Source organism: Scyliorhinus canicula, chromosome 2, assembly GCF_902713615.1.
Source record: "Scyliorhinus canicula chromosome 2, sScyCan1.1, whole genome shotgun sequence".
Classification (NCBI taxonomy): Eukaryota; Metazoa; Chordata; class Chondrichthyes; order Carcharhiniformes; family Scyliorhinidae; genus Scyliorhinus; species Scyliorhinus canicula.
The window spans coordinates 144,971,327-144,993,062 of NC_052147.1; the positions used below are offsets into that span (position 1 = coordinate 144,971,327).

General features: G+C 41.9%; 1 protein-coding gene across 2 annotated transcripts in view; it reads left to right on the forward strand.

Moving 5' to 3' along the window:
- The window catches only part of usp40 (ubiquitin specific peptidase 40), a 194,934-nt gene that overhangs the window by 58,288 nt on the left and 114,910 nt on the right, over positions 1–21,736 (forward strand). For both annotated transcript variants that reach the window (XM_038787466.1, XM_038787473.1), the window contains exons 4-8: positions 4,117–4,230; positions 5,608–5,772; positions 12,709–12,855; positions 15,224–15,367; positions 20,622–20,750. In XM_038787466.1, coding sequence (XP_038643394.1) covers positions 4,117–4,230; positions 5,608–5,772; positions 12,709–12,855; positions 15,224–15,367; positions 20,622–20,750 — 699 coding nt within the window. The remainder of the gene's footprint in view (positions 1–4,116; positions 4,231–5,607; positions 5,773–12,708; positions 12,856–15,223; positions 15,368–20,621; positions 20,751–21,736) is intronic.

Sequence of the window (21,736 nt, forward strand, 5' to 3'; positions counted from 1 at the left end):
TCACAACTCGGTTATGTTTACTTTAGCAATGGGCAGGGATAGGTATATACCGCAAGGCAAGAATTATAGCTGGGGGAAAGGCAATTATGATGCTATTCGGCAAGATTTAGGATGTATAGGATGGGGAAGGAAACTGCAGGGGATGGGTAGAATCGAAATGTGGAGCTTTGTCAAGGAACAGCTACTGCGTGTCCTTGATAAGTATGTACCTGTCAGGCAGGGAGGAAGTTGTCGAGCAAGGGAACCGTGGTTTACTAAGGAAGTTGAAGCACTTGTCAAGAGGAAGAAGAAGGCTTATGTTAGGATGAGACATGAAGGCTCAGTTAGGGCACTTGAGAGTTACAAGTTAGCCAGGAAGGACCTAAAGGGAGAGTTAAGAAGAGCGAGGAGAGGACACGAAAAGTCGTTGGTGGATAGGATCAAGGAAAACCCTAAGGCTTTCTATAGGTATATCAGGAACAAAAGAATGACTCGAGTAAGATTAGGGCCAATCAAGGATAGTAGTGGAAAGTTGTGTGTGGAATCAGAGGAGATAGGGGAAGCGTTAAATGGATATTTTTCGTCAGTGTTTACACTGGAGAAAGACAATGTTGTCGAGGAGAACACTCGGGTTCAGTCGACCAGGCTAGATGGAATTGAGGTTCAAAAGGAGGAGGTGTTAGCAATTTTGGAAAATGTAAAAATAGATAAGTCCCCTGGGCCAGATGGGATTTATCCTAGGATTCTCTGGGAAGCCAGGGAGGAGATTGCAGAGCCTTTGTCCTTGATCTTTATGTCGTCTTTGTCGACAGGAATAGTGCCGGAAGACTGGAGGATAGCAAATGTTGTCCCCTTGTTCAAGAAGGGGAGTAGAGACAACCCTGGTAATTATAGACCTGTGAGCCTTACTTCGGTTGTGGGTAAAATGTTGGAAAAGGTTATAAGAGATAGGGTTTATAATCATCTTGAAAAGAACAAGTTGATTAGCGATAGTCAACACGGTTTTGTGAAGGGTAGGTCATGCCTCACAAACCTTATTGAGTTTTTTGAGAAGGTGACCAAACAGGTGGATCAGGGTAAAGCTGTTGATGTGGTGTATATGGATTTCAGTAAGGCGTTTGATAAGGTTCCCCACGGTAGGCTATTGCAGAAAATAAGGAAGTATGGAATTGAAGGTGATTTAGCGGTTTGGATCAGTAATTGGCTAGCTGAAAGAAGACAGAGGGTGGTGGTTGATGGCAAATGTTCATCCTGGAGTTCAGTTACTAGTGGTGTACCGCAAGGATCTGTTTTGGGGCCACTGCTGTTTGTCATTTTTATAAATGACCTGGAAGAGGGTGTAGAAGGATGGGTTAGTAAATTTGCAGATGACACGAAGGTCGGTGGAGTTGTGGACAGTGCTGAAGGATGTTATAGGATACAAAGGGACATAGATAAGCTGCAGAGCTGGGCTGAGAGGTGGCAGATGGAGTTTAATGCGGAAAAGTGTGAGGTGGTTCACTTTGGAAGGAGTAACAGGAATGCAGAGTACTGGGCTAATGGCAAGATTCTTGGTAGTGTAGATGAACAGAGAGATCTCGGCATCCAGGTACATAAATCCCTGAAAGTTGCCACCCAGGTTAATAGAGCTGTTAAGAAGGCATATGGTGTGCTAGCCTTTATAAGCAGGGGGATTGAGTTTCGGAACCACAAGGTCATGCTGCAGCTGTACATAACTCTGGTGCGGCCGCACCTGGAGTACTGCGTGCAGTTCTGGTCACCACAATATAGGAAGGATGTGGACGCTTTGGAAAGGGTTCAGAGGAGATTTACTAGGATGTTGCCTGGTATGGAGGGAAGGTCTTACGGGGAAAGGCTCAGGGAATTGAGGTTCTTTTCGTTAGAGAGGAGAAGGCTGAGAGGTGACAATAGAGACATATAAGATAGTCAGAGGGTTAGATAGGGTGGACAGTGAGAGTCTTTTTCCTCGGATGGTGGTGACCAACACGAGGGGACATAGCTTTAAATTGAGGGGTGATAGATATAGGACAGATATCAGAGGCAGTTTCTTTACTCAGAGAGTAGTAGGGGTGTGGAACGCCCTGCCTGCAACAGTAGTAGACTCGCCAATTTTAAGGGCATTTAAGTGGTCACTGATAGACATATGGATGAAAATGGAATAGTGTAGGTCAGATAGGCTTCAGATGGTTTCACAGATCGGCGCAACATCGAGGGCCGAAGGGCCTGTACTGCGCTGTAGTGTTCTATGTTCTATGTTCTACACCTATGTGAATTATATTCCATTCACCACTTTTCTGCCAACCCGACCAGTTCTTTGATCGCTTTCTGCAGTCTTCACCTTTCTCCCCACTAAAACTCGTACGGTCAATTTTTGTATCAAATGTAAACGTCTTAATCCTGCATTGATATATGATAGTACTGAGCCTTGTAGCACCCCATTTGAAAAAACTTTCCAGCCACAAAAACATCCATTAGCGATAACCTTTTTGCATTCTAGCATTGGGCCAATTTTGCAATCAACTTGCCCTTGAAACCTATGAGCTTTTAATTTTTCGATCAGTCCACGTGTGGGACATTGGTAAGCCTTGCTAAAACCCATCACATGGCATGGTAGCACAGTGGTTAGCACTCTTGGTTCACAGCACGAGGGACCCAAATTCAATTCCCAGCTTGGTCACTGTGCGGTGTCTGCACGTTCTCCCCGTGCCTGCGTTGGTTTCCTCCGAGAGCTCTGGTTTCCTCCCACAAGTCCCGAAAGACGTGCTTATTTGGTGATTTGGACATAGTGAATTCTCCCTCAGTGTACCCGAACAGGCGCCGTAATGTGGTGACGAGAGAATTTTCACAAAAACTTCATTGCAGTGTTGTCCTTGATGAATTTGTTCCTCCCTAAATTACAATTTTACCATCTTTCAGCATGTTTTCTAATAATTTTCCCATTATCAAGGTCAGGTTGATTGGCCTTTCTCCCCCTTTTTATACACTGAATACTATGTTAGCAAGATTGAAGATGATACTCAACAGAGCCCAGCTTCCATAAGCAGCCTGCGATACGTTTCATCTGGGCCTAGTGATTTAACACTTTCAAGGATCATAATATCATAGAATGTACAGTGCAGAAGGAGGCCGTTCGGCCATTGGAAAGAGCACCCTACCCAAGACCGCACCTCAACCCTTTCCCCGTAACCCAGCAACCCAGCAACCTTTTTTTTTGGACACTAAGGTCAATTTAGCTTGGCCAATCCACCTAACCTGCACATCTTTGGACTGTGGGAGGAAACCGGAGCACCCGGAGGAAACCCACGCACACACGGGGAGAACGTGCAGACTCCGCACAGACTGTGTCCCAAGCCGGGAATTGAACCTGGACCCTGGGCTAAACAACTTAATATTTTCTTCTTCACTATGCTTCTCTGCTGTACCCATCAATATCCAAGAGTATTCTTTTTTTTGGGGGGAAATATTTTCATTAAAACTTTTTAACAATTTTAATACAAATCCTCCACAAACACAGAATAACAATTGAACTGTAAGAGTCCCCTCCTCCACCTCCTTTTCCCCTACAACAGTAAAACTTAGTTACTAAGTCCCCCCCCCCCCCCCAAACAACTAAATAGTGACCAACTCTTTAAAGTACAATATAAACGGCCGCCATCTGCGGTTAAACCCTTCCACTGACTCTCTCACGGTAAACTTAACTTTCTCAAGATGTAAAAACTCCATCAAGTCACCCAGCCACGTCGAGGTGCTCGGCGGCGTAATCGTCCTCCAACCCATGAGGATCCATCTCCTTGCTATTAGTGAGGCAAAAGCCAAGCAATTCCGACGCAACTGAAACCCCAAAGATCGCCACCAATTAACAAGGCTCCAATCCGATGTTCAGGATTGCCGACATCATCTCAAAAAAGAAATTCAAAAGTATTTTTATAACAATTAAAAAGTCCAGTATGATGTTAGCAGTTGCTGTTACAAAGCATTTGCACGTTTTCAGTGGAGGGTGATTCTTTGTCTCAGTATTGTGTTGGGTCTGTTCACATTATTGCTTTGCACTGGGGCAGAGTTGAAAATTAATTTGGAGTACTAGAGTATGATGGGATGCAAAGATTGTGTACAGTAATAATATTAATACTCTTTTAGGTTCGAGTCATCCCTTTGGAGTTGCAGAGGCTTTTTGCACAGTTATTGCTTGCAGACCAGCTGGCAGCATCGACATCTGACCTAACAGATAGCTTTGGCTGGACAAGTAATGAGGTGTGTTATAAAATGCTGATTATTTATTTCTTTATTTACTGGATTTATAAAGTGTTTAGAGAGAAGCAAGTCAATTTCCTTCTCTGTTATATGTTGCTTAAATGGAGAAAAATGCGTGGTCTATATTTTGTTCTCTTCGCCCCTTCTTCACTCAGAGGATAGTGGAAAACAAATTCTCTCCAGAAAGCTGTTGAAGCTGGGGGTCAGTTAAATATTTAGAAATAGATTTATGATTTTTTTCTGAGAGTATTAAAGATTGCAGAACTTAGTGGGTAAATGGTACTAAGGTATAGGTTTGCTATCCTGGTATTCGGCTGTCAGGATGTGCACTCTGATCTCTTGCTTCCTTGGGAAATAATGTGATCTCCATTCAGTGCCAGATCTGTTCCTATGTCTCCTCAACCCCTTCCCATCTTCTCTTAAGGTCTGCAATCTTCCTTTTGCTCCTAAATCCTAAATATTCCCCATTTTGCCAATACTATCTAGGTTTGGAAAAAATTTCCACTAGGAAATAAAATTTATTTTATTGTCAGGAGCCACCTGACCAAGAAGATGGGAGGTGATCTGATCTCCCCTTTTTTTTTGCTTCTTGAGCCAGCTACAAGCTGACATTGGCTTAAAAATTACTTTGTATCACTATTCATCAGCTGTTGAGTCTAGGATCTGAAACATGGTTATGATGTTTAATTGATAATTCGATCTGTCCCTTTGAAGTCTCTGGCCAGGTACGTCTTACTCCTCAAGTCAATTAGATTTAATTGTACTTTGGTGAGGAAAGTTTGCACATCGTCAGGGGCTTACAAATGTTTGGCTCTACGTTAGACAAAAGAAAAATGCCTTTTTCTTTCTAAAACGTGGAAGAGTAATACCTGGAATGCAGTAGATGCTCTCAAGGGTTTTGGAAGCATAATTGAACATGTCGAGCATTTCTTGACCAAGGGGCCACCCATGCAATTTATTTAGTATTTTTGATATTATGAAGTCCCTTCGGACATGTACTGAATTGAATTGAACAGTGACACAAGTTAGCAGAAATGACTGAAAGCATGGCTGTATAGCTACGTTTTCAGGTTGCTTGTAGAGTCGGGCGAAGTTTGGGGTGCTCAAGAAATTTGGGCCGAAGTGGTGGAGTAGAGGGAGGCAATGATGCACAGAGAATACTAGAATCGGAGGATATGAGTTGAAATAATGAACAAACACCTCCTGAAGAATTTGTGAGCTATAATTTCATGGAATTGAGCAATGAAATGTGTAATGTTGCTTTGTTGCGATTCTGGTGGTATGTTTTCTCTGAAAGATCTTTAAACTGACATCCATTGATAGATCTTTGGATGATTGGTGGAGTGTGTAATTGAACAGATCAAAATTATTTTACAGGAGACGAGTCAGCATGATGTACAAGAATTAAACCGAATTCTCTTCAGTGCACTTGAAAGCTCTTTAGTTGGAACCTCGGGACATGACCTTATTAACAGACTGTACCATGGAATTGTCGTTAACAAGATTGTTTGTAAGGAGTGCGGCAACATTAGTGAAAGACAGGTATAAAACTTCATGATTTTTGAATGCCTGTATCATATCACCGCCTAACCCTCTCTGTTCTAAGGAGAACAGCCTCAGCTTCTCCGGTCTCTCCACATAAGGGGCTGTTTAGCACAGAGCTAAATCGCTTGGTTTGAACGCAGACCAAGCAGGCCAGCAGCACGGTTCGATTCCCGTAACAGCCTCCCCGAACAGGCGCCGGAATGTGGCGACTAGGGGCTTTTCACAATAACTTCATTGAAGCCTACTCGTGACAATAAGCGATTTTCATTTTTCATTTCATTTTCATAACTGAAATCTCCCTGGTACCAATTCCAATAAATCCTTTCTATTCCCTCTCTTAAGAACTTGACATATTTCTTGAAATATGGTGCCCAGAATTGAACACAGTTCTCCAGCCGAGGATTCCATTAATAGAGCAACAAACCCTTTTTTTTTTTCTCAACTTGCCCTGCCAACTTCAAAGATCATAGACCCTCCACTCTCAACCATGACTCAGTTGATAATACTAGTGCCTCTAAGTCAGATAATTCTGGATTCAAGTCTTGAGGACAAAAGTCAAGGCTGACACTCCAGTGCAGGACCGAGAGAGAACTGCATGGTTGAGGCTGCTGTCTTTCAGATGAAATGTTAAATTAAAGCCCCATCTGCTTACCTGGGTGACATTGTAGTTTGTGAAAACCATTACTCTTTATTTGCAGTGGTTATATACATTCTAAGAACTCTGCATAAATTTGGGACTTGTCTTACTTTCAGATTTGTGTTACTCAGTCATTTGTTATTGCATCATCATTACATCAGCATCTTGTGCTACTGATGTTAATCTATCCCCAAGTCTTTATCGCAAGTATTTACATCGTCTTACATCTTGTCCAAAAGTTTCAGATTTCAGAGGTTTAGTCTCTGAGGCACCTTGACCAATCGGCCTGATCTTGTTCTGATCTCTTTCTGAGGTTGCGGACTTTCTGCACTCACCCTTCACCTGGATGGCTGCAGAGATTTATCTTGTTACTCCTACTGTATTTCCATCAAGATCTGAATAGTAATGTTCAGATGTGCATGTGCGTAAAGAACTTGTAGGGTACCCTGACCTTAGTTGAGTTCTTGGAACAAGGCAAAAAGGCAACAAGCAATAATTTGGGTCCAATATGTTAACAGAATTTATAATGATTTAATTGATTGATTGAACAGGAATAAGTCATAATAGGCAACAGTAGATTTCAATCCTTGCCTCTTGCAGCTGCCTCGACACCGATGACATTGGCTTCGGTTCTCTCCAATGTTGTCTGTCTGATGTCTTCACTGGCTCCTCCTCCTGTGTGCCGAGATCCTCAAAGTTTCTACTTTTTTACCTGCCTACCTTTTTTTGCCCCCTACATGCACGTAGCCTCCTGCCTACGTGTGACCTGGTTACCTGAACCCTTGACTAGGTATGGCCTGGCCAACTAACTCCAAACTCACTGGTGATCATTTTGCGCTGTTTGCTGGCCATATGATACACAGGGCCCATGTTTGATGTCAAACCAGCAGGCAGCAACTTTCCGTGAAAAGTGCGCATGTTTTTTAAATCATTAACCCTTTAGCACCGTTATAGCTGCAAACAATACAATCAAATACAATACTAATGTATAACTTTTCCATAAATAATACAAACCTATTAATCAAGCAACCTAGAAATGAATTAAGCACCATATTTGCTACTTATTACATTTTTCACCCTGTATCTCACACATGTACGCACTGCATTGATTGCTGAAATGCTGAGGTCAATTTGGTGATTTGATACAAATGCGTTGGTCCACAGTCTGCTTGCCAGTCATAGAACGTAAACAAAGGGAAACCTCCACTCATTTAAAATGGCGGTATTTGCATTTCACTGCAAATCATTACAATTACATGATTCCTTGTTACAAAATATTTTAAGATCTTTTTGTCTTCAGCTACTCCCGTCTTTGTAACTAGGAAGGCAAATGGAATGTTGGCCTTTTGGTGCAAGGGGGTTCGAGTATGAAAGTTGGGAAGTCTTGTTACAACTATATAGGGTGTTTAGGGTGTTGGTAAGTCCACACCTGGAATACTGTATACAATTTTAATCTCCTTATTTTAGGAGGCAATTAGAATCCATTGAGTCTGCACTGAACCTCTGAAAGACCAACCCACCTAGGCCCACTCCCCTGCTTTATCTCTATAACCCCGTATCCCCAGCTAACCTGCACATCTTTGGACACTAAGGGACAATTCAGCATGGCCAATCCACCTAACTTGCACATCTTTAGACTGTGGGAGGAAACCGGAGCACCCGGAAGAAACCCACTCAGACATGGGGAGAACATGCAAACTCCACACAGTCACCCAAGGCTGGAATTGAACCTGGGTCCCTGGCGCTGTGGCAAATTCACAAGAAAGTTCACAAGGTTGATTCCTGGGATGAGAAGATTGCCTTATGAGGAAAGGTTGGCCCTGTATTCATTGGAGTTTATAAGAATGAAAGGTGATCTTATTAAAATATAAAATATTCTGAGAGGGCTTGGTAGGGTAGTTGCTGAGAATATTTCCCCTCATGGGGGAATCTGGAACTAGGGGACACAGTTTAGAAATAAGGGGTCTCCCATTTAACATTGAAATGAGGAATTTATTTTCTCAGACGTCTGTTAATCTTGAAATTCTCTACTCCAGCGAACAGTAAGATATTTAAAGGCTGAATTAGACACATCTAGTCAAATAATTAGTACAGCTGCCTACAGCACTGAGGACCCGGGTTCGATCCCGGCCCTGGGTCACAGTCCGTGTTGAGTTTGCCCATTCTTCCCGTATCTGCGTAGGTTTCACCCCCACAACTTAAAAATGTGCAGGGTAGGTGGATTGGCCTCGCTAAATTGGCCCTTAATTGGAAAATAAGTAATAATTGAGAACTCTAAATTCAAAAAAAGTCAAAGAAATTGGGAAATAAATTATTTAATTAGAATGCACACCAGAAGGTAATAAAACACATTTCTCTTTCCATACAAGACATTTTTATAATGGGAAGTAAGAAAGCACCTACATCTTGTCCGTGGCAAGTGCTAAACATCAGTTCAGTGTTTGTAAAGATTCCTGTGAAAGTATTCAAAGTTTCTGTTGAAGGTAGTTCAGAGAAGTTTTGCTAGGTTGATTACTGGGATGAAGGGGATGTCATATGAAGAAACATTGATCAGGTTGGGTTTATATCCATAGGAGTTTAGAAGAATGAGAATTGATCTTATTAAAACTTATCAGATTCTGAAGTGGGCTTGGCAAATTAGATGCAACGAGGATGCTTCCTCTTGTGGGGCAATCTGGAAGTAGGCAGCATAGTTTCAGAATAAGACTGAAGTGAAGAGTATTTTTTCTGAGGGCCATGAATCTTTGGAATTTTCTTATTCCCGAGAGCTATGGAGGCTGAATTATTAAATATAATCAAGACTGAGATAGACAGATTATTGTACTATAGGGGAGTCCAGGGTAATAGGGAACAGGCAGGAAAGTGGATTTGAGGCCAAGATCAGATCAGCATGATCCCATTGAATGGTGGAACAGGATAAGAGGGGCTGAATGGCCTACTTGTGCTTCTGTTTCCTATATTCTTCTGTTCCTCTTTGAACGTGCTGATACATCTATGCCCATTCTCTCCTCCCTGTTCAGATAAACCCTAAGAAACCACGAGTGATTCAAACCACACATTCCACTGTTAGTTCTGCCAAACCTATTGTTTGCATTTCACATATCTGCCAAATTCCTTATCCATAGAGCTGACATAATAAAGCATAGCCTTCCTAATGGCAAATTCCAGCAACCTTATGACTCCTACCCCAACTCTGGATCATTCCTCAGTGTGATCAAAGTGCAGAAATGATATCAAGTACAAATGAAGCCTCACTTTCTCATCTCACACCTGCTAAATGCCAGGGCATCTATTTCCAGTTGGAACAACTTGCATGGCATGTTATTCTAAGTTTTAAAAATGATTGGTGACTTAAAGAGACATAAATATACCAATCGTGTACAAAGTTGTGAAATTCAATCTCCAATACACCAGAAATATCCCAAAATCTTCAATAGGCCAGATTTTGATTTAATCAAACACTAAGTTGCCTTGACCCTGCTGTATGTTGCATAAACCTCCCCTTGCTGCACAGCAGCATAGTGGTTAGCACTGTTGCTTCACAGCTCCAGGATCCCAGGTTCTATTCCCGGTTTGAGTTACTGTCTGTGTGAAGTCTGCAAGATCTCCCCATGTCTGCGTGGGTTTCCTCCGGGTGTTCCGGTTTCCTCCCACAGTCCAAAGATGTGCAAGTGGTGGATTGGCTATGCTAAATTGCCTTTAGTGTCCAAAAAAAAGGTTAGGTGGAGGTGTGGGCTTAAGTAGGGTGCTCTTTCCAAGGGCTGGTGAAGACCTGATGGGCCTCCTGCACTGTAAATTTCATGATTCTATGATTTATAAAGCCGGCAATCCTTTGATCTCAGAAATGCTGCAGGAGCCCTAACATATATGTTGTTAATAAACAGTTGATAATAGATTGTGTGCGCCACATAAATCCTGTTTACACGGTGCAGTGTTTTTATGTCGAACTGGCTCAGTGGCACTCTCACCTCTGAGCTGGAATGTAACCAGTTCAAGTTCCTTTTCCTATAATAATCCAATTGCGGCTTCAATGCCTTGATTAAACTTGCCTCCACCACACTCTCAGGCAGCACATTCCAGATTTCTATCCACACCTCTCATGATTTTGAATACCTCTGTCAAATCTCCTCTCAACCTTCTCTTTTCCAAGGAAAACAATCACAAGTTCTCCAATCTAGCTATGTAACTAAAGTCCCTCATCTCTGGAATAATTGTTGTGAATCTTTTTGGAGCTCTGATATCTTCACATTTTCCCTAAAGTGCAGTGCCCAAATCTGGACACAGTCCTCCAGTTGAGGCAAAATTAGGATTTTATGCAAGGTTAACACAACCACCTTGTTTTTGTACATGGGTAACTTCACTTTTTTCCTGACTTCTTGGTTGACTGCAACAAGATATATATTTTCAGGAGTATTTTAAATCTTTTGAATGTTGTGATTTTAAAGAATAGACACAACACAAGGTTCTGAGTTTAAATCGAAAGAAAGATGTTTGTACAACATCCAAAATGTCAATACAACAAAAGACCCACTCCCTCAAACATACATACAAGAAAAGATGAAGCATGCGGTTAGATCACGAACAGAATAACAAGAAACAGGTTACATATTTTTATCCAGCCCCTTAAGATGGACTCGTGTTGCAAGCGTTTTCTGTCATTTGCTTCCATGCTACTTCCAAAATTGCGTTCCAGGCCATGATTCCCCTGCTGTTTCTGAGGAACAATATTCCCACTCCTAAACTCCATGTCTTTCTGAGCTTGATTTGATTTGATTTGATTGATTATTGTCACATGTATTAGTATACAGTCAAAAGTATTGTTTCTTGCATGCTGTACAAACAATGCATACCGTACATAGGGAAGGAAGGAGAGACTACAGAATATAATGTTACAGTTAGAGCAAGGTGTAGAGAAAAGATCAACTTAATACGAGGTAGGTCCATTCAAAAGTCTGATGGCAGTAGGGAAGAAGCTGTTCTTGAGTCGGTTGGTATGTGATCTCAAACTTTGGTCTCGTTTTCCTGACGGAAGAAGGTGGAAGAGAGTATGTCCGGGGTGCGTGGGGTCCTTAATTATGCTGGCTGCATTTCCGAGGCAGTGGGAATTATAGATAGAGTCAATGGATGGGAGACTGGTTTGCGTGATGGACTGGGCTGCATTCACAACCTTTTGTAGTTTCCTGCGGTCTTGGGCAGAGCAGGCTCCAAAGCAAGCTGTGATACAACCAGAAAGAATGCTTTCCATGGTGTATCTGTAGAAGTTGGTGAGGGTCGTAGCTGACATGCCAAATTTCCTTAGTCTTCTGAGAAAGTAGAGTCGTTGGTGGGCTTTCTTAACTATAGTGTCGGCATGGGGGGACCAAGACAGGCTGTTGCTGATCTGTGCACCTAAAACCCTGATGCTCTCGACCCTTTCTACTTCGTTCCCCTTGATGTAGATAGGGGCATGTTCTCCACTATGCTTCCTGAAGTCGATGATAATCTCCTTCGTTTTGTTGACGTTGAGGGAGAGATTATTGTCGTCGCACCAGTTCACCAGATTCTCTATCTCATTCCTAAACTCTGTCTCATCATTGTTTGAAATCTGATCCACTACGGTGGTGTCATCAGCAAATTTGAAAATCGAGTTGGAGGGGAATTTGGCCACAGTCATAGGTGTATAAGGAGTATAGTAGGGGTCTGCGGACGCAGCCTTTGGGGCACCGGTGTTGAGGGTGATCGTGGGGGAGGTGTTGTTGCCTATCTTTACTGATTGTGGCCTGTGGGTTAGAAAGTTCAGGATCCAGTCGCAGAGGGTGGAGCCAAGGCCAAGGCCACGGAGTTTGGAGATGGGTTTCGTCGGAATGATGGTGTTGAAGGCTGAGCTGTATTCGATAAATAGGAGACTGACATAGGTGTCTTTGTTATCTGAGCCCATGCAATGAGCCTGAGCAAATGAGCCCATTTGCTGCTTTTATGTTCAAGCCCCTATGGAAGAGAGTATGTCCGGGGTGCGTGGGGTCCGTCCAAACAAATGCCCCTTGGTCTTGCTCCCCTCTATCCTCCTCCTCAATTCACGCATTGTCCATTCCCACAAAGACAGTAAGACATTAAACAACTGGGCTCAATTTCCTGCTCAAACAGTTTGACTAAATCTTGTATTTCCCATTTTTTTGTTTTCAGATTACATCGGTAATTTGTTCCCTTTGTTCTTTTACACCTATTTACCACATTGTCGATGCTCTTTTCTTTTAAAAAATATGTTCTCTACTTACTTCCATTGACTTTATAATGGATACCATCGGTTTAATTGGCAGGAGGATTTCCTAGACTTGACTGTGGCTGTGAAGGGTGTCAGTGGACTGGAAGAAGCTCTGTGTGCCTTCTATGTCGAAGAAGAACATTTCGATAATGATAATCTCTACCATTGTGGAAGATGTGAGAAACTGGTTAAGGCAACTAAGGTAAGCTTATCTCAATGCCTTAAAAGTATTTTGTTTTCTTGAGGCCCTGGATAGCCATAGATCATATTACATGTTCCCAAAGAGAATTGGAATGACAATATCAAAAATAAATTTTGCCTCACAGAGTTCTATTCTGACCTTGGGTGACTGTGTGGAGTTTGCACTTTCTACCCGTGTCTGCATGGATTTCCTCCGGGTGCTCCAGTTTCCTCCCACAGTCCAAAGATGTGCAGGTTAGGTGGATGAATCATGCTAAATTGCCCCTTAGTGCCCAAGGAGTGCAGGTTAAATGGGGTTATGTGCATAGGGCGTGGGAGGAGGCCTAGGTTGGGTGCTCTTTCAGAGGGTCGGTGCAGACTTGATAGGCTGAATGGCCTCTTTCTGCACTGTAGGAATTCTATGATTCTATCCTGTGAGAAGTTAGAATTTTGTATTCTATTGTTTTAAAATTGGACAAATTTTAACGTGTCTTCAAAAATGCTTCTTTGGAAAACAGCCTAAACTCAGGTGATGGGGGCAATTTTAACCTAGCTTGCTATATGGAAAATCTATGGGATCAGGTGGAATGATGATTTTGCCCAATACATATGAAAATACCCAATATTACTCATTGACTTCACACACACCCACAGAGCCTCTTTCCTTTTGCCTACCTTTCTTTTTAAGAATTTACTGGATTAGTGCATTAAATTCATTGCAGAAATTTAGAGCTGGTTCTTCACATTGTTTTAACAATGTGATAATCCAATCAGTCAACCTGTTGAGCTCAGAAAGGGAATTATTAAATCTGTTGATTCTAGTTTCTGCATGTAGTAAATTGGTCATCAAAGATCAGAAACTCAGGGCAGCATGCCGGTGCAGTGGTTAACACTGCTTCCTCATGGCGCTGAGGTCCCAGGTTGGATCCTGGCTCTGGGTCACTGTCCGTGTGGAGTTTACACATTCTCCCCGTGTTTGTGTGGATTTCACCCCACAACACAAAGATATGCAGGGTAGGTGGATTCGCCACACTAAATTGCCCCTTAATTGGAAAAAATGAATTGGGTACTTTAAATTTATTTTTTAAAAATCTAGAAACTCTCTCTTTGTTTCATTTCCCTCTTTTTGCACCTGATTTGGCTCTAATCTGCCACACTGTGATACATGCTCTGACTCAATCCTTAAATCTCATTTGTTAGGGAGATATGACACTGTTAACACCATCATTCACTAAGGTCTCAGATGCCTTGTTGTGCTACACCATTGACGGCTCATATTTCAAAGTCATAAGGTTGGAGGGAAAGGTGGAACTCATGGTGCATGCTGTGAGGTGCACTGCTGCAGCAAGATTTGGGGCGTTGTATACTTTTTGGTTCTGTGTTGCATTTGTATCCCTTTATGTTCTTTTATTTTGCAATTCATTTTTAGCTCTAAATGAATTGCACCAAAATGCGTTAGCCTGCATGTAGTGACTTGCATGGTTTTATATCTGAGGTAAATATTGGTGACTAACAAACATTTATGTCAGTTGTTCAGAGTGGATTTTTAAACTTAAGTTTTGCTAATTCAACAGCGAGCTGTTAGCTGGCGGTGGGATTCTTTTCTCCCGCCGCTGTGAATGGGAATTCCCTTTGATGCCACTCCACCCCGCCGGGAAACCCATTCCTAGAATTTTTCATAGAATTTACAGTGCAGAAGGAGGCCATTCGGCCCATTGTGTCTGCACCGGCTCTTTTTTGAAAGAGCACCCTACCCAAGCCCACACCTCCACTCTATCCCCATAACCCAGTAACCCCACCCAACACTAAGGGCAATTTTGGACACTAAGGGCAATTTAACATGGCCAATCCACCCAACCTGCACATCTTTGGACTGTGGGAGGAAACGGGAGCACCCGGAGGAAACCCACGCGCACACGGGGAGAGCGTGCAGACTCCGCACAGACAGTGACCAAGCCGGGAATCGAACCTGGGACCCTGGAGCTGTGAAGCAATTGTGCTAACCACCATGCTACCGTGCTGCCCATTGGCGGGGTTGCACTTCTAGTGAGACCAAAGAATCCCGTCCTTACAAATGGCCAAAGGATTCCGGCCCTTGTGTCTGTCCTGGTGAGTGTAAGATGAAAAGCTTCTACAGCATGCCATTTTTGTCCCCAAAATATTCAAGTTCTGTCTCACCAAAAATATTCCAATAGTTGGAAAGAATCAATCAGTATGTACACTTTTTTAATAGCCCAATTTTGAAAACCTGAAGCCTTGCTGATGAGGTTTCATTTTTGCCTTAGAAAGCCAGTGGCTTGCATATTGAATGTAATTCTGAAAAGCAGGTTTGACATTCGGTATGAGTCCGGTTTAACCGTGTATATCTGTCCCATGTTCTTGTTTTGCAGGAAGCGAAGCTACGGCATCTCCCCACGTTTCTCACCATTTCGTTGCTACGTTTCAACTTTGATTTTGCCAAATGTGAGCGTTACAAGGAGACAGGATGCTACTCCTTTCCAGTCAGGCTTGATATGTGGCCCTTCTGTGAGCAGGTGAGTTACAATTTTGATTCAATTTTGGCGAGTCCCATGATTTTAATGGTTGACTGGTGGCAGAATAATGTTGTATAACGGACAATTTTCTTTTTCTTTTTGCCTGGGGAAGTTGGTGTAACAACATGAGTTTTAGATGGAGGATATCATTAACCAAATCTCCTGTGTGGCACAGTGAATTTATGCAATGAACGCCTGTGAGATTCTCCACTGCGATATCCCCTTCTGCCCTGGGGCGCATCAAGTTTGATTATTTGTCTGTTATTAGCTAATTTCAGTCAGAACCTTGACAGCTGTCCTCGGTGTGTGTGGGAAGAATCTGGCCCTTTAATGCTGCCATTCAGTTGGCATATTCACATGAATAATGTGCAGTTGAACATGATGACAGAACGTGAAGACTACCAGCATTTCCTGATTTTTTTTTTCCCCCCTCATATTTATTCTCTTTCAGAAATCCCTACTCGACATTTATTTTGTACAGCATTTCTTTTTCAAGCATATGATCACTGCAAAAGGCTTTGGCCATGTGCCCATGATCTTCCACAAGGCAGGATGTTGATATTATTTGTTCCTCAGTCTATGTAATAGGAATAAAACTTTGTAGCTGCAGAATAACTTGGGGTTATTTCCCTCAGAGGGGCAGCACGGTGGCACAGTTGTTGCCTCAAAGTGCCTCATATGCCAGGGACCCGGGTTAATTCAGGTGACTGTGTGGAGTTTGCACGTTTTCCCCGTGTCTACATGGATTTCCTCCGGGTGCTCTGGTTTCTTCCCACAGTTCAAAGATGTGCAGGTTAGGTGGATTGGCCATGATAAATTGCCCCTAGATGGGGTTACGCAGATAGGATGGGATTGGGCCTAGGCAGGGTTCTCTTTCAGAGGGTCAGTGCAGACCTGATGGGCCGAATGGCCTCCTGCATTGTAGGATTCTATAAATTGCCACTTAGTGTCCACAGCTTAGATGGGGTTACAAGGATAGAACATACAGTGCAGAAGGAGGTCATTCGGCCCATCGGGTCTGCACCAACCCACTTAAGTCCTCACTTCCACCCTATCCCCGTAACCCAATAACCTCTTCTAACTTTTTTTTGGTCACTAAGGGGAATTTAACATGGCCAATCCACCAAACCTGCACATCTTTGGACTGTGGGAGGAAACCGGAGCACCCGGAGGAAACCCACACAGGGGAGAACGTGCAGACTCCGCACAGAAAGTAACCCAGTGGGAATCAAACCTGGGACCCTGGCGCTGAGAAGCCACAGTGCTATCCACTTGTGCTGCCCACGGATGGGTGGGGGATTGGGTCTACGTAGAGTGCTCTTTCGGAAGGTTGGTGCAGACTTGATGGGTAGAAAGGCCTCCTGCACTGTATGGATTCTATGAGGATTCCATGATAAAGCCAGAACAGCCTTGTGGAAGATCATGGGTACATACTTGTGATGTTGTAGCTGAAACAAAAACATGCTGTGCAAAATAAATGTCTAGCAGCGATTTATCAAAGGGATTGAGTAAATGCTTCAGCCACATTACTACTCCAAAAAGAAAAAAAAAGTCAAAAGATGATGGCAGTCTTCATAACATATCCAAGTTCAAGTGCTGTTATTCATGCAAGAATTTGAAATTATTTTTTTGATAATTTCAGAGTAGTCAATTATTTATTTTCCCCAATAAAGGGGCAATTTAGCGTGGCCAATCTACCTAACCTGCACATCTTTGGGTTGTCGGGTGAGACCCACGCAGACACTGGGAGGCAAGAATTCAGAATAACCTGGGATTGGATTGTTCATCTTGCTAGGCCAAGGAATGGAAGTAGGGCATGGAAAGCAAAACTAAAGGGTGGGATGGTGCAGCGCACCGGCGGGATTCTCTGTTTCGCCGGCTGGTCAATGGGGTTTCCCATTGTGGGGCAGCTCCGTGCCGTTGGGAAACCCCTGGGATGCCGGCAAAACGGAGAATCCCGATGGTGGAGAATTCAGCCCAAAGTATTTTTTGAAAAGTTAAAAACCTTGACTATTTTCTGTTGGAACCTATCGACTTACTGGTATAATACAACAGGGACATCCTAGGTTTCAGCTGTGTTGCATCATTGAAATGCCATGATTAAACTTCCTTCCAATTTCATTACTGTCCCTATTTATGTCAATGACTCTTTTGAGTCTTCAATACTCACTGTCAAATCGTTTAAAAAATAGAATAGGCAATCAAGATCAGAAGGATGTTAAAAGTTGATCTTTTTCGAGCTGATTTTTTAACATATGATGACTGCTGAGATTTTCATATCAAACAGCAGATTAATCATTCAACATCACACTGCAATTACTAATCTTTCAAAGGGAAATACTACTCTGTAAGAAGGATAAATGCAGAGGATTTGCCTTTATAGGGTGCCTTATTGTCCCTTGAGAAAATGTTTCAAAGATCTTGAGAAACAATTTGTTCAAAGTACAGTGAGAGTTAACAGGAAAATCATGATGGCTGTTTTGTCTGCAGGACGATACCACAAACTGAGATTAATGAGCAACATTTGATTGTGTTGATTAAAAGTGGAATGTTGCCTAGGACACCGGGAGAATTGCCTGCTTATCTTTGAATAATTCTACAGGATCTTAAGGATGCACTTGTCCTCTTGTAATACACGGAACAGAATCTTAGTATGATATCTCAATGGTTGAGACCTCTGCTAATGCTACTGTGCACTGGAATTACTTGCGTCCTAGATTAGGACTTCAACTCTCTTATCATTCAGATAAGAATGGTAGCATTCAAATGCACAAATACCTTTGTTATGTAGTACTTCCCGTACTATTTATTGCAAAATAAGTAGGGGCAAGGTACCTTGTAAAGCTGTTTTTGTTGCACAACCAGTTTTTTTTAGTGAGCAGATACTTGAAATATTTTTAAAATATGCATGCGATTCAACATGGAGCAAGGTCTGTGCAATACCTTCCAGGCTGTGCAATTTAGCAGGAATAGTGGTAAAGGTGATCTTTTATTCCATTGATGTCGAGTTTTGCTGTGGTTCTTTTGCCTCAGTCCTATTTTTTATTCATTTTGACCTAATTTCAGGCAGGCTGAAAGGAAATATCCAGACTTGTTTGCATGAAGAGTGAACAGCACAAGAGTGAACAGCACACAGACGGGTTGGCCTGTGTTCCTGCTGCAGATTCTTTGTATATAACTTGAATGCCATACCGTGAAATCTGTGGATCTTCTCCCTAAATGAGCTTGCCACTGATATCGGCAAAGCAGGGCCGAGCTGTGGGTGAAGTTGCAAATGAAGAATCTATAGTAGCAACTTAACAGAATTTTTTTTCATTCTTATCGGGTTGCAAAATCTGATTGAAAATTTCAGTCCTTCCCCCACCTCAAATTTCCTCTTTAATGTTTGCCTCTGCTTATGCTGGCAGCACAGAAAAGTTGAAATTACTATCCATAGGTGAGAACAGATTTTCCTTTAATCAGTTGTGATTTACTATCACGATCAATGCAGTCAGTCATAGTCATGCAACCATTCATCATCCCTCCTTGCATTTGGAGCTTGATTGTATGATGTAAATTTGCAACAAGGTGCACATTTCTGTTTCAACCTTTCTGTTTTCAAAGAATCGGAATAATGTGCTAGCTCTTTGGTGCCATCCCCCTGCGTTTTTCCCCATTGCACTCTGACTTTTTTTTCTTTGAGTATTTATCCATTCCCTGTTGAGTGTTGCAGTTGAATTTACAATCCACTAACCATTTTAGATCACAGCTCAGTGTGAAAAATGTTTGCTTAGGTTGCTTCAGATTTTTTTCTACTCACCTTACCTCTGTTCTTTGCTTACTGAGCCTTCTGCCAATGGAAACAGTTTCTTCATGTTTCTGAAAAAACCTTCATGGTTTTCAATACCTTAATCAAATCTCTGATATAAGGAGAGCAACCCCAGCTTCTCTAGTATCCTGCTGCCTGCCCCATGTGAAGTTTCTTATCCCTTGGAGTATTCTAGTAAATCACTATGGCACCCACTCTAGGGCCTTGCCGTTCTTCATAATGTGTGGTGCCTAGATTTGATGTTAAGAATTGATACTTAACTAATATGTTATAAAGGGTTAACTTCCTCACTTAAGTACTCTATTCCTCAATAAAGACCCTATAGAAAACAAAATACTAAAGGTGCTGGAAATCTGAAATAAAAACAGAAAATGGTACAGTTACTGAGTAGATCGGGCAGCATCTGTGAAGAGAGAAGCTAGAGTTAATGTTTCAGATTGATAAACCTTTTGACAAAATTATCACTTAAATGTTTCCGATAATAACTGATGTTTCACAAATACTTACAATACTTTTGTAAAATCTGATATTATGTTTGTCCATTGTGCAGATGGAGAAATTTTCATTGGAGCAGACTCATAACAGGGCCACAAGACATTAAATGCCAGTGTCTGTGCAGCCACCTTGTTTGTCTATCTTAAAATGGCACGCAGTATGAGACAGGAAAATACTCTCCATATTGACTGATGAGAAACATTGCTAGTTGCACAGACCTACTTTTAGGGTACAATTGCTCCAGGATTTGAGAACATAATTTTTCGGCTGCACTTGAATGTAGTACTGAGCGAGCACTAAACTATCTGAGGTACGGTCCTTCAGATGGCAAGTTAAACTGAGGACTTAACTGCCTATTCAGTTTGTTGTAGCTGAAGAAGAACAGGGAAATTCTCCGAGTCATTGCCTTCATTTATTGCTCAACTAATACTTTAAAACAGGTCGATCATTCATTCATTGTGAGAGATTTTTGGTGTGTTGAGCAAAAAACAATGCAGATGGCACCTTGAGTCATTTGAAACATCCTGAGGATGTGAAAGGCACCAAATAAATACAAGTTCTTTGTTTCCAGGAAGGCTCTGATAATCCTGCAATTTGAAACTCCCATCTTACAAAAAGGGAAAAGGACCATTGGTTTATTTAAAATTAGGACTTAAAATAGTGTAAAGTATTAAATATTAAGTAAATATTGATCATATAAGCTTTGGAATTACTTCCCTAATCTCTCTGCATTGCTTCCCTTTAAGACACTCCTTAAGACCTAACCCGTTGACTAACCTATAGCCGCTTGTTTTAATATCTATCTACTTGGCCTGATGCTACATTTCCTCTGATAACATTCTTGCAAAGTTTCTTGGGACATGTTACTACATTATAGGTGCCATATTAATCCAGGCTGTTATAATAAACTAGAGCCAGTGAAAATCACATCTTCCTTATTTTGTCTCATAGAATGATCTGCCAGATTCTGAGTATGAGTACGAACTCTTTTCTGTAATCATTCACAAAGGAGGCTGTTATGGAGGGCATTACCATGCATACATCAAAGACATTGACCAATTGGGCACCTGGTTCTCTCTGGTGAGTAAATGACTATAAAAGCATATTACTGCTCTTGAGATACTTAATAGTGAACGTCTCTGATCCTTTTTTCAAAATCAGCAAGTGAATGTCTTCATGATAGTCGTTTTGATTAAAATTTATATTAAAGGTGGATAGCTTATAACACTTATTTAATATATTGCAATATGTCATTGTGCTACCAGCCATTTGTGTGGCTGATCCAGCAGTTCTTCTCTAACATTCCAGATTACCTTCTCCTAGCCATCCGTGATAATGCCTTGCTTTTGTTGGCTGAAACTTTTAAATGAAAATGTGACAATAAGTTCCAGTAGCAAAGAGGGTTCTGAAGAGAAATGAGCCTGTGACCTCAGATCAGTTGTTAAACTTTTCAATGAATTTTGTTCCTTTTCACAGGAATAGGCATCGATTGAGCCTGTCCTTCCATTCATTTTGAGGACTGCTGGTCTGTACTCTAGTGTCATTTACGCAACTTTACTCCATTTTTCTTGATACTCTTTCTCTTCCTCCAGGTATGGTGCCCTAAGGGAACGTTGGTGACCATGGGCTTGCATTGGATTAGTCCATGATTATTAAGCCATGATTATGCTTTGCAAAGCATTGCAGTGGTTTGCCAATTCATTCTGCATTATGGCTGACCAGGAAACTCCCTGGTCTTTCCACCTGCCATCATGTTGGAAAGATATACAGATAATTAACTTGTTTGGCCACATTATGAATCCAACTTTCACAGCCACTAAGTGTGACTTGAAGCCGAAGCTTCTGGCCCAGAGGGAGGGATGCGGCCCTGAGGGAGAAGAAACTGCCTACTAGGCCATAAGACCTCCTCCTTTGATGCTCTTACTAAACAAAAATCTGTTAATCTTAACCTTGATAATTTCAATTGACACAGGATCCCACAGTTTTTTGGGTGAGAGTTCTACAATTACATTGTCCTTTACATGAAAAAGGACTTCCTAATTTAACTTCTGAAGGACATAGCTTGT